The sequence below is a fragment of the Ixodes scapularis genome, unplaced genomic scaffold (genome assembly GCF_016920785.2).
Source record: "Ixodes scapularis isolate PalLabHiFi unplaced genomic scaffold, ASM1692078v2 PGA_scaffold11__112_contigs__length_91849675, whole genome shotgun sequence".
NCBI classification, from domain to species: Eukaryota; Metazoa; Arthropoda; class Arachnida; order Ixodida; family Ixodidae; genus Ixodes; species Ixodes scapularis.
In genome coordinates this window covers 15,959,263-15,972,886 of record NW_024609837.1, presented here as the reverse complement: position 1 = coordinate 15,972,886, position 13,624 = coordinate 15,959,263, and the positions used below count along the sequence as shown (strand labels likewise).

The window sequence follows — 13,624 nt, the reverse complement described above, 5'->3', positions numbered from 1 at the left end:
TTGTAAACGTCTTTTTTTTTTCTTTTTTTGTGCGTGGGCGGCGTTGCAACCGAAGATACCTAGCACAATCGCACCATGTGGAATGGTCATCAAGGATTCGCGTGCTCAACGTGCGCACCTTTCATCGCATGTATCGTATTCCTAGGCTTTATGAGTACAAATATGCATGTAAGGAGAAATTCAACGAACGACGTGTCAAGCGATTCCATAAAGCGTTCGGTGAAGCGACCTTCGATTAAATAATTCGACGAAAGACTGTTCGGTATGGTTGAATCAAATACTCAGTACTTACATGACATTTAGGCGGTAAAATGCAGTTGTCAAATAAGCTACACACTCGCGCCGAGACGCGAGAAGGCTTGTACATCACGACATTAAAAAAAAAAAAAAAAAAAAAGGGAAAGGATGGGTGAGAAAATGTCCGGTTCCCTGGCTAGAGGCGCCAAGTGAACGCCACCCCGTAGCCAACGTTGGTACCAGCCACGACATCGAATCGTTCCGTAGATTAACCAGGAAAGGCAAGAGCATCGTCATCGTTTCGCTGACGAAGAAGACGGAAGAAGCTTCGTCGGTCGATCGCCACCGTCGCCATGTCGGACACTGAAACAACCGAGGAGGACCTGTCGGACACTGGCGAGTCGGAGAAGAGATCGGGAGTAAGGACCCTTAAGACATAACCCAATGCGCGCGCGCAGTGAAACGCCAGATTCAATCCTCTTGCGTAAAGCTTGACCCGGGTGCATTGTCCGGTCATGTTTAGTCCACAACTGCTTTTGTCTGGCGTCATCTTGACCGCTAACGGAATCCTCGCTTGACATTTCAAATATCGTGGCACGAGCTCGAGTCCCTATCGTGAACCTAGACACGGGGCCTGCGACGCGCTGCACCCTCTGATCCTGACTCCTAAGAGCTTCCAGCAAAACTTCTCAATATTTTCTTCCTCCAAGTGTTCCAGTAGTACGCACAGGGTCACACACTGGGGCTGAAGGACAGATGGGGTAGGCTAAGACGTCTAATAGGCGATTCCGTTTTGCCATCTTTTAACGCGGTCGAGGGAACGGCTCGCGCCATCTTGCACCCGCTGTCAATCCTGGTTTATCGTAATCAGGGAGGGCACAGCTGAATAATGACGCGGGCCAAAAAAAAAAAAAATGTTTTATTGGGAACTGCGCGGGTTTTCAATATCTGGCAGACAGGTATTCAATATCCGGCATCATCGCGCCGGTTGCCGTCTTGAGCACATATCGCAGTGTCATGTGCGCGGTCCGCATGTTGTGCACCCCTGGTACACATACTCGTCTCCTTCACCATGTCGAAAGATGCCCTTGATCTTAGAAGTACAACGATAATAATCCCTGAAGAATTGGGTCAAAGGACAAACACATATCTCCAACACAGATAGGTGACTGGTGCGCGAATAAAAATCCGCCTGGTCCTCTTATTGAAACAAAGACCTCTACATTTTCAGGTGGAGCGCTCTACTGGAAATGGAGAGGTCCCTGGTTCGATACCAGGTTTAGGGGGATTTTTTTCAGTCACTCACCAGTCACCTAGCTGTGTTTTGATATTTGTGTTTGTCCATTGTCCCCCTTGTTCCCCCTTCTCCAGGGATTGATATCGTTATTCTTGTCTAGATCGCTGGCACCTTTGCATTAATTGCATTCGCGTCTCAAAAGTTTTTTTTTTTTTTTTTTTTGCACGTGCGCAAACGAATTAGGTTTTTTCGCACCAACTCGTGTTCATGACGTCGGACCAAGATGGCGTCGCTGCCTGTGGGGCGGAGCATGTGCATGTGGTTCGACCTTCTGAAAACGTGTACTTATACATGTGCAGAGCCGCAGTGTCGGCAACGGGCTTGTTTATAAACAATGTGCGTGTGTGCAGAGGTTGGTAGCATTCGCGTTTCTTCAACTTCCATTCTGCTGTTGTCTACGCCACGTGTTCCGTCTCTGCCATACAAATATCTGCTCCTTTATTTTTTAAGCCTACTATAAGTTAAGTTAAAAAAAAATAGAGTGAGTAAAAAAAAATAGTTTACGCGATATTTAGACACATACTGTATCTGCATCTCCGGGTAATCACTCTGAAAATATAGGCACTTCGCATTACGTGGCACAAGCTTTTGGATGTCCATGATGATGGGGCTCAGGGAAAGACGTCTCTGACGACTCACTGTCTTTTGACGCTTGATGAAATGACTGAGGAACCCGTCGGCAACTTTCTTTGAGCAGGGCATTCGAAGGTCTCGTTATGATAAGTACCTAAATATGCGTCTGCGGTGATTGTGGAGAAATAGCTACGGTATGTTTCTACCCATCGGCGGTCGAAAAAAACAACAACAAAACAGCTTTGCACTAAACATACGAATGCTGTACTTCGAAACAAACTAGTCCTTCTTAGTTTTTGACTAACGCGCATTTAGGATTTAAAATTAAAATGACCGAGGGAAAACGGGGAGGAGATGATTCATGGGGGAATGGCTTTGCATACAAGTCGGGTATTGTGAACCAGTCGTCCATCTAAAAGGTAAACATTTGGGAGTTCTCCGCGCGCTGTGTGCTAGATTTACGAAGCAACACATGTAGGGCCATTTCAATGTGTTCACTCGAACACACGTGGATTTCAGACTTGGGCGAGGTCAGCCGCTAACCGTCGTCTTTCCAGTGATCATGAGATTGCGAGGCCTGTCCACGCCTCGCGGTTCTTGTCGACTTAGTAAATGAAAAGACAGCTCTTTATGGCTCGTCTGACTATGGAACCCGCATGACCCACCGCGCTGCAGTGGAACGCCGAGCCCCCGAGTCGCAACCTGCTCTTCACGAGCAAAGTGGAAAGCCTACTGGGCTTCGAGGTGGTCGGGCTGGCCGGTATCATCGTGTTCCTGGTCTTCTCGCCGCCAGAGAAGCGCGAGGCCTCCGAGTACCTGCTCTGCTCCAACCTGACCTGCTACAACCTGCGTCGGCATCTGCACTCGGTCATGAACCTGTCCGAGAATCCCTGCGACGACTTCTACAACTTCGTGTGCGGACAGTGGTCCGACGCGCAACGCAAGTTCGACGACCAGTTCGACTACCTCGAGGTACCGCGACCGGGACGGCATGGATGCAGGGCGTACCGCGATCGGGCCGCGGTACAGGGCGTACCGACAGGGCCTACTGACCGGGACAGCAAGGGAGGCGAAAGAAGCCGCTGTTCTGGAGCGTTTCTTTTGTCTCCTGGATCGCTCCTCGGCAATCCACATGCTGTTCAGTAGAGACGCAGTCGAAGGCACGAACGCGTATAAAACCAAGAACGTACATGCTAAGCGCGCTAGTCAGTGGGCCTTCCCTGTACATGATCTTCTTAGCAATAATAAAACACCAAAAGAAATGTAAAAAAAAGCATAACGTACACCAAGACGTTGCACTTTTGACGCTGTTTAGATTAGTCCCATCCACTCGTAGCGTTGGCTGCGCCCGGACTTCAAAGGTGGGAGTGAGCGTAGGGGTGCTGCTCGAGACAGGCGTGCCAAGTGGAGGGATGTCACGAACCCGCTGACGTTTGAGTTCAACCAGGTTTAAATTTTTCCCCAACTTGAATTTCGACAAAAGTACGACACACGTTCGAATATTATACGCATGTTCAGTAAACCAGTAAACACGTATACGTTTTCCTTTTTATTCTATGAATTGATAAATATCATCTAAAATTTAGAAAAAAAAAATATAAATCGTTTCTCTTTTTATTTATTTTAGAAGCATTGTTTAGGTTGTCGGATGTCGACGAATTTTGCTTACAGTTCGAAGGTTCGACGAACCAGTCAAACCTCGATGTTCCACAAAAGTTCGTGACATTCCCAGCTAAGTGACGCAGCAAGCGTACACGACAAATTTGCCGCCGGACGTGACGTTTTTAATCGCATCCGGTCGTTTTCGAATGCTCTCTAGACCGTGGGATTCTGAGGAGTCCACATTCGCCCCTGAAAACAGCTTACAAGCCTAAGGTAATAAATTACCGCCGCCAGGCTTTCGCCGTCTAATGTTTGGGAACGGTAACGTTCGGTGGCTTCATCTTCAAAGAGGACAGGGTACTAAAAGCGTAATCTCGAAGACATAAGAGGCCTTTAGGTACTGATGCATACTGTGATACCGTTAAACCCAACGCGCTATCTCAGTGCAGATCAGTGGCGCATGCCGTGATACGATCATAACAAATTGCACCATTCCTTTTTCATTTTTGTGCAGTTTGGCAGGTTAGATGTGAACATAAGTGGCTAGACGAATGGGTATATTAAAAACGGTTCGTGGTTTCGGAACTATACGCCTCAGAGAGTTGACATTGGTCTTGATCAGAGCGTATATGTAGAGAGTTTGGTCAATGGGACGCGGGCAGAGCCAGGGCGTGCGGCAGTCTCGGAAAGAGGGCTTGGCATGCTCTCTTGACCGACCAGAAGCCGAAAAGAATCCCCTAGCGGCGGCAGCCAGAAACAGTTCTGATCAAAGGTCTATGTTCGTATATGGTTTTAATAAGCGCGTAAGAGTAACTCTTTGTGGTTGAAAATGGGTTCACGTGTTGTTTTGATCATGATCATGCAGAAAGATGTAAGAAACGAATGCGACGCTCAACTCTGTTTTGCGCGGACAGAGTGTGACCGCTCGGAAGGCAGATTCCCGGCCCTCGGCGTTTGGCGTACGGATTATGTCGATCGTTCCGCTAGTCGCACTCTTCCACTATCATTTTTTATGAGCGTGATTGAAACATCACGTGTAGCATATTTTCAGCCATCGAGAGTTACTCCAATGCAGTTATCAGGTTTGTTTCTCGCGACCACCGCCAGGGTATTATTTCCGGCTTCTGGTTGGTCACATTCGAATTTCTGAAGACGCCATGGAACACACCCAACCCGCTTTCGGCCAATGGCGTCTCCTCACTTGTCTCCTATACTTCCCAACGAATGGCCAAGCTCTCTACATATACGGCTCTGGTCTTGATTATTAACCATATATTACACTATTTGACTCGGGCCGATTCGGGCCCATCCTTAGAAAACGCGTGTAAGGTATATCCACATAGTACAGTGCTTCGCGGCTTGCTAAACTTACGTAATTGAGCGTTGCAGCGACATTTAATGAATTTTTATTATTATTATTTGCTTTCTAGGGCTGTGAACATTTACAAACATATATGTGTAACGTATTGTTGTCTGAGCATGAGAGATAAAAAGAAAGCACAGGGTATATATATTATACCATGCCGAAAGTGTTATCCGAACGGCACGTTAAATAGGTGTCAAAATACCTCATCATTTGTAAGGGTTAAACGATAGCAAGCTTCCAGAGCACTGATTACTGGCACGATGTAATTTATGTCTAAATGTGTATATAAATAAGAATGCCGTAAATAATTATCGCTCGGTTTCTTCAACAATTATTCACTTAGTGACCAAATTATTACTGCATTAATATCCTTCCGAACGTGGCAGGCAGTATTGGGCTGTGAATGTTGCGGCGGATGCCTGAACCTGTTTCAAACGGGTCTAACCAGCCTAAAACTTTGTGTCCCCAGTACAGGACCCACAGTGTGGCGAAGATGATGCTCGAGGCGCAAGAAAGCACATTTCCCGCTCCCGACAAACCGCTGAATGTGAAGCAGAAGGCCGCGCTCAGTTACCTCGCTTGTACGGAGGTCTACCTCCGCAGACTGGATGGGACTTCTAAGCTACAAGACGTATTCGACAAGCACGACCTCCACTTCTTCAAGGGCTCAAGGATGCCCAGCAGCTCCGATCTGCTGCAGATCCTCGTGGCTCTGGCGCTCAACTGGAACCTTCCGGTCCTCTTTCAGATTGTCTTAGCCCCGGACCAGAGGAAAGCGAATAAGAGGATCCTGAGTTTCGGTTTCAGCGAGGCCCTCATTGAATGGATGAAGCATAGGAAGCGGTTCCTGGCTCCGGAGGCGTTGGTGCGCTGCATTCGAGAGTTCGTCAACGTGCTGTCCACGAACAACGTTCGAAATGCGACTCTGGCGTCTGCCCTAGTCAAGATGGACACCGAGGTGACCGCTGCCTGGAGCGCTGCGGCGGCCTCTTCTGGCAGAGCTGGCCGCTTCCTGCGGTTCGAGGACATAGCCAACGGCCAGATGACTAATGTCGTCTGGCTGGAAGCCATCAACGGCAATCTTGCCACGAAGACGAACTTCTCCTCGTCCGACGAGATCTACGCTAGTGATCCTAGGATATTTCGTCTGGTAGACGAGTTCCTCGTCAAGTACAGCACGAACGAAGTTCGCCATTATATCGGTTTCCACGTAATTCGACAACTGGCACCTTTTACGTCGTACAGGTTTGTCATTTCGCTGTTTGGCTACCCCGAAGAAGACGATGGCCCCATATTGAAGTACGTGGCGGACAAGTGCGCAGCCGCAGCGACGCAGTTGACGTCATTCGCCTTAGCTATGCTCGTCTTCGAAGGCGCCTTGCAGGAAGAACGCATGACAGAAGCCCGGCACTTATACATGGAGCTGAAGAACGAGACCAGAGGATCGCTGTCATGGCTAGAACCCGGGGGTCGTGCAGAGGCCGAAGAGCGGCTTGACAACCTCAGGTTCATGATCGGCTGGCCGGACAGGTTCAACAAGACAGAGGCCATCGACAAGTTTTACTCGTACCTACCCGACTTCAAAGGCTACTACTTTGAATTCTATCTCACCTCCGTTCAAGCGCTGAGAGACAAGCAGAAGACCCAGCTTGTGGCAGACCCGAAAGCGCCGGTCATCGCGAATGAGGAGGACAGTGTGTTGTCCGTGCTGAAGGCGACGGCGCAGTACTCCAACTGGCACGGGACGGTTTTTCTCCCACCCGCCCTCCTCTTCGAGCCATTCCTGTTTGACGCAGGGGACGCCTTCAACCTTGGCGGCCTGGGACACATCTTGGCTCACGAGCTGTGGCACGCAGCCTTGGGTGACGTCACGACGGGCATCGCGTCGGACACGGACACCGTCGTCAGCGCCGTGCGGCTCAGGAAGCACGCCTGTCTCGCCCAGAGGTTCGTGGACGCTGGGGGCGAGGCGAAGGACATGCACGACGCGTCCGTCGAGAACCTTGCCGACCTGATGGGGCTGCAGGCGGTGTACTCTGTACACAAGAGGACCAACTTGTCGTCGGAAGATGTTGGCACGGGTTTTACGCCGGAGCAGTTGTTCTACATCGGCACGTGCTTTAAGTGGTGCTCGGCGACCGGGTACGGGTCGAGTAACCGATCTCTGAGCTTCACGCCGGCCAGCCTGCGGTGTAATGTGCCGCTGATGATGGCTGCGGCTCAGGGCTTTGGGGAGGCCTTCGGCTGCAGGAATGAGAGTAAGATGATGCAATTTGCTTCGGCAACGTGCGACGCCACCGATTCGGGTCTGCCGGATGCGGAAAATGTGACCGTCAGTGTATCGAGTTACGAGAGCAGAGTCTCGGACGTCACTCACGGTGGTTAGGACAAACTCTAGGCAGGAATCGGGTGCTACCTGTTATACAAGTATTTTAAAACTTAATTGAGGTGTTTTTGTGACGTCTGGTTTTAATATAATTGAAATAATTTAAATACCATCCCCAGAAAATCATACAAGCAGTCTTCAAACTTGTCGAGCAATCTCTCTATAAGTATTTATTCGCTTGTGTTAGCTATTCCTAAGACTTGTTTCTTCTAGTTCTTCGTAAGTGCTCCGAGAAGGATTATATTTGAGATTGATTAAAAAATGTTGTAGTTGTAGTTTGTTTTTAAACAGTAAGTTATAATTATGGTTGCCCAGTGTTTTGTCTCCTTTGTTCAGCGGATCTGGCTCTGACATATGACCCAACTAATTAGAGTTTTAGAATAAGGGGTTCCAATGCGTTCTCTAAGGAGCTTGGGGCGTGGCACTGCGCAGACACAAGTTTTGCGCATGCGCATTGCGATGGCCCAAGCCCATCGGGGGACTTACAGCGTTGGAGCCCCCTATTCTAGCACTCTATTTAAAAGTCTAGTGCGTTTGCCCGCTAAGCTTTAGGTACAGCTCATACGCAAGAACCCCCAAGCAGCATAGATTTGGCCAGTCATTGGCCAATGGTCCTTTGGCCTGTGGCTAAGCAGTGGCTCCATTGGCCGATGACTGGCCTCTCTCTGGCCACTGGCTACAGCCATCGGCGTGCAAGCATGTGCAGCGTGCGCTTAAAGGTAGCATTGACAAGTTTGTAAGTGCACGCGCACTTGTCAGCACGAGCGGAGACATGGCGGCGGCCAGACGCTCCGATTGCTATCGTCTATAGACGCTTTTAGGCAGCTGTGCATGGGCGCCGCCATGACCGACCTTCAGTATTTGTTTCCTTTTATTCCGTTCGCTTCACTTCATCATTGCCACAGCAGGACAGGTTATTGTCACTTTAGGTGCTGTGTCCTTCTCTCCAGCATATAGACCTTTCTTGATTGAGCCTCGTCAACGCCCGCTTCGGTGTCTTGGGATCTCCATAAGACAAGAGAAGGTCGGCAATGGCGGCTCAGTCAGGCGTGTGTTTAAAGCATCTGTAGAATGTTCATTTCCACAAAAATCGCTTGTTGGGAAGGGTTTGATATTTGAACGCGTGTGCACACCACGAACATACGGATAAACCTCTCGCTTAAAGTCATAATAGCTCGTGAGTTCGTAGAGCGCCGAGCATGGTTTCATACCGAAATATCTCGAAGCGCGCATTTCCTTTTATGTGCTGGTATTGAGATTCATTCGATTAAATGAATAACCAATCCACTTGTGTAATGCACGACATGCGGCAATCAACAAAACAATAATGAAAGTGATTGCACTGCCCAGCTTCAGCATACTTAAAAAAAAAAAACATCTCCACGAATGAATTTCTGAAACGTGACAAGGAAGACGCAAAGGTTGTCAGCGCGAGTCGTTCTTTTCGTTTGGGCACTAGGCTGACTTGGGCACTTTACGGGCGTACAAGTGTTTATTAACAGTTCAGCAACTCAGATGGCGTTTTAAGGCTGAACTCCATGGAGCAAAATATGCGACGAATAACTTATGAATGTCGACCTATCGGCACGCTCGCCTTACGCGCGACGTAGCAGCCACTGGGCTGATTCCCCGCGCAGAGCAAAATCCGCCGGGCGAAATTCGTCGGTTTTTCGCAGCATAGTCGTCCCATGGATTTCAGCCTTTAAACCTCCGAAAATGGCCCCTGGGAAAAACGAAGCGGCGCCCGAGGTTGAGGGGGAGAAATCTTCAAGGGTGAGTGTAGTAATAATAATGCTACGAACTTGCTGACCTACGGCATGTACTATCGGTATGGTGCCTGGAACGCGTCTTCGACTGGTGTGTTTAGCTGCCTATGCTGCCCGTACATCAAAAGTGGTCCCCAAGTGGCAGCAAATGACGACACAGAATCCGGAGTGTCATGTTGTTGACTGTCGCGATCCTGGCGGTGGGCCGTAGAAATGCTGGCGAAAAGCGCGAGCGAACGTGAGTGTCGCTGTTGTCACAGCGTCCCAGGCGTCCCAACTTTCGGCTGCTGTAGCTTCCGTGAACTGTCAGTGGGGAGCGACCTGCAGCAAAACAGGCGTCTGCCATGTCCACCACAGCCGCTGAAACACCACCAGTGTCGCGACCGGCGACAGCATGACACTTTTATGACGTCATCAGGCGGAAATCGAGGGACCACTTTTTTGGGCGCGGTAAACACACCAGTCGGAGACGCGTTCCAGGCACCATACTCTCGGGTTCAAATGAAACGCGAACAGCAGAGCGCGTGGCCGTCGGTACATGCTGCGCCTCCTGGAGGCCTGGAGGCTAGAAGAAACCGTTGAGCTGTATCCGCCAGTAGGCTAAAGATTTTCTTGATATTTCGCTTTTGAATGTCTCTGCAGCCAGCTCTCTGGAACTTCCTCAACACACGCTTTATACTTAATTGGAGAATGCCGGCCGTCGCTCGCTAGAATTGTTTTCACTTTATGTGCGAGCAAAGTGGAGTCCACACGCACGAGCATGTTTCTCTAAACTGTGCTTGCAGGACTGCACGACCGCGGGGGCTTGGCACGGACGCTGAAAGCCCGGAGCTCGGTCTTGCAGCTTCTGGTATACGCTCGCATCTGGAGCGCTTCTCCGACTGGTGCGTTTACTCCGTCCTCAAAAGCAATTCTTCCATTACCACCTGAGGACTTCATGTTGTCGCCTTTTTTTGATTCTGGTGGTCACACAGCAGCGAATCCGGACGGAGCGGACGCCTGTGCTGCTGTAGCTCGCTCTGTAGCCAGACAGTCGACGGAAACCAAAGCAGGCAGCAGGCACAACATGAGGCGCCGCGACAACAGCGACCCTCCCACTCGCTTGCCTTTTTCTCCAGCATTTCTACTACCAACCGCCAGGATCGCGATATCCAACAGCATGACACGCCGGCTAACCTCAGCGCTAACCTCAAACCCTGGGTCTGGGCTTTTGACCGTCGATGAGCTGGCAACGCATGCCGCGGGGGCCACCGACGATCGTGTACCAGGCCAAGACCTGTGTTTGAGCGCCAACAAAAATATCGCGTTCGATATTTTCGAACGCGATATGTAGGCTCCTATTGCGTTCGCATCCAGGAGCCTACAGCCGGCCGAAAAGAATTACTGCCAACTGGACAGAGAGGCGTTGGCCTTAATCTTCGCCGTAACTAAGTTCCGTCAATACCTCTGAAGAAGGCACTTTGAAGCAGTAACAGACCATAAGCCGCTGCTTGGACTTCTTGGTCCAAACAAGGCCATCCCAGAGCGAAGCTCTCCCAGAGTGGTTCGTTGTCCCCTCATGTTATCTGCGTACGATTACGCCTTAGTCTACCACCCCGGCAAGACAATTGGACACGCAGATGGATTGAGCAGATTGCCATTAAAGAGCAAGCACATCACCGTGGAGCCGCCAGCCGACATCTTCATGTTGGAAGGGTGCTACCCTCGAGGGCTGTCGTCAGCCGTAGTAGCTCAGGCTTCAAAGGGAGATCCTCTCTTGTCAAGGCTTCATGACATCTTGTTGGAAGTTAGCACCTCCCTCGGGAGGCCGAATGGATGCCATTCAAAGTTCGAGAGCACGAGCTCAGTCTACAAGAATTAAGACTCCGTGCTCTGGGGAACCAGAGTCGTGATTCCCGCGTCTCTTCGACAGGAAGTCCTTAAGCTCATTCACGAAACTCACCCGGGCATTGAAAAGATGAAAAATATCACCCGAAGTCACCTATGGTGGCCTAACATAGTTGAAGACATATCAAACAGGGTGAAGTCATGTGTGACCTGTCAGGAATATCAGCACTTGCGTCGAGCAGTGCAGTCAGCATCTTGGCCCTTTCAAGAGAAACCGTGGTCAAGAGTGCAAATTGATTTCGGTGGTCCTTTCCAAGGTCATTACTTCTTGGTCGTCGTGGACGCTTTCTCCAAGTGGGTTGAACTCATGCCTGTGTCTTCTCCATCTTCAAAAGCAACTATTAACTGCTTAAGGACCATTTTTTCAACTCATGGAATACGAGACATTATTATATCTGACAACGGAACAGCTTTCACAGGTGCGAAATTCTTGGAGTTCCCCAGAAGACACCAGATCCGGGGTATCAAGGTACCAACCATACCATTCACATCAAACGGTGCTGCTCAACGCGTAGTTAAGTTAGTAAAAAATAAGTTGAAGAAGGCTGACCCTGGCGACTTTCAGACCAAGATCGCTAGGTTACTTTTTTAGTACCGGACAACACCTCATGGCCGGACAGGTCGATCGTCTGCAGAACTACTCATGGGAAGGGTGCTGAGAACCCCTCTCAAAGCCCTGCGTCCGGACCTTCGGAAAAATGTAGTAAAAGAACTGAAGCAGAAGCTACACCAGGACAAAGAAGCACGTCGTACTGAATTGCCGAGGCCTGACTCTATCGTCATTGTAAAGAATTTCAGGCATGGTTCATCGTGGTTGCCAGCCACTGTTATCAGACCAACAAGTTCATCGTCCTTCGAAGTACAACTGGAAGACGGAACCAACTGGCACAGACACGGCGACCATATCAGACTTGACGACAGGTTCCCACCGGTCACGCCTGAGTTGCCAGAAAGAAATGCAATCAATTCGTTTTTGCTGAACAACCACCAGCCAACGCAGGAACAACGGTGCAAGTAGATGAACCACCGGAGGCTCAAGCATCAACGCCACTGCCATTGTCTCCACAAAAACTTGTCGAGAGTTCGATCGCTACAAAAGACACTCCAGTTCTACGCAAATCAACGCGCCCCAAAAAACCAGTGCGTCGTTATTCTCCCTGAACAACGATCTGGGGTGAAGGAGTGTTGCGATTGCTATATACAAAAGCAAGCGCCACCGTCGACACACACGAGTGTTAGAAAATAAAGAGGTGCAATGCATGGGCGCCGGTGGTCGCAAGTCTCGCGACAGCAGTTCAGCATGCGCCTGGAACACCGCCGGACGTGGCCTGTCTCGGTATTTATTCGCAACATTCACGACCTGTAGGGGGCGCACTGGTACCTATCAAAATGGCTGTCATCTGGATGATCGTCGTAGAACAGCAGTACGAGGCTGGATCTGCGACACCTAAGTAATGCTAGTTTTGCTATATACGAGCAGTGTTGGAGCCTTAGTTTATTTTTGCACGCCAGGAAGGTGTTGGCAAGCACCTTTATTGTGAAGCCGATCATCCAGGAGCTAGGGAGCGCGATTCTCACACCGCGGTACCACCATCGCTGAAAGTTGCGAATTACTATAGTCGGATGCAACCTAAGAACAATCTTTTAGCTCCACCCACAAGCGCATTGCGCCCATCTGAAGTGCCTCCGCCGTCGAGAAAGTAGTTCGCTAGCAACGTTGCTTTTTCTTCCTCCAGGAAACATGTCTTAAACTACTACAATATTTATTTAATTCATTCAGGACATTTAAATAAGTTAGAATACGTTTTTGTCAACGAAATAGCTGTTTAGTAAAGAAAGAAAGAAATTCATGTCCAATGTACCGTCTTCCCAATTCATTTTCTGTCCAAGATACTGTCTAACATACCGTCTAACATACCTCTCAGCAGTGCTAAGCCTCGCGCCCGCTTCGAAATTTTCGTTGGCGATAGCGTCGCTGGATTCTCACGTTGTCGCGCAAAAACTGCTGCAAACGCAAGCCGATACCATCAAGATTTCGTGGCGTAACCTCGGGCACGTAAAACACGGTGCAAAAAAGCAGAATAATTGTCACAAGAAACTATAGCATCGCGTTGCTAAGGCCAGCAGCCATGTTGAGCTTTTTTTTTTTCAAAAGGATCGCGATTGGTCCACAGAATCGTGACGTCATGAAAACAATTGGCTGGCGTTTCTCGGCGTAGGATTACATTTTCCTCTGAGAGGCATTTCCGCTTTTTTCTTAGCTTGCAACCGACTGTACCTCGTAACACTACACAAGACCCAAAATGGCGGCGCCTACAACAATTGAACCCGTAAGTGATGACGTCACAACACGGCGTCTGGGTCCAAACAAACCGTTGCTAGGGACGTTGCTATGAACTAATGCATGGAGACTCCACTTGAGGCTAGATTTTTGTTTACAAGTAAGTAAATATTTTTTTCTAAGCAACCTAACTTCTTGATATCTAATATAAAGATGTTCTTGTCATCTC

General features: G+C 49.4%; 1 protein-coding gene across 1 annotated transcript; it reads left to right on the top strand.

Annotated features, from left to right (window-relative positions):
- The first annotated feature begins 2,595 nt into the window (after positions 1–2,595).
- Positions 2,596–7,753, top strand: LOC8043290 (endothelin-converting enzyme homolog). The gene is made up of 3 exons (XM_040207649.2): positions 2,596–2,637; positions 2,783–3,079; positions 5,545–7,753. The coding sequence occupies exons 1-3, from the start codon at positions 2,596–2,598 to the stop codon at positions 7,459–7,461; spliced, it is 2,256 nt and encodes a 751-aa protein (XP_040063583.1). The 3' UTR covers positions 7,462–7,753.
- The last annotated feature ends 5,871 nt before the right edge of the window (positions 7,754–13,624 follow it).

Excerpts from the sequence above, each read along its gene's own strand:
- LOC8043290 (XM_040207649.2), top strand. The coding sequence starts at position 2,596 with ATGTGTTCACTCGAACACACGTGGATTTCAGACTTGGGCGAG. Across the intron at positions 2,638-2,782 it reads GGATTTCAGACTTGGGCGAG|TGGAACGCCGAGCCCCCGAG; the intron begins GTCAGCCGCTAA and ends ACCGCGCTGCAG. Across the intron at positions 3,080-5,544 it reads ACCAGTTCGACTACCTCGAG|TACAGGACCCACAGTGTGGC; the intron begins GTACCGCGACCG and ends TTGTGTCCCCAG.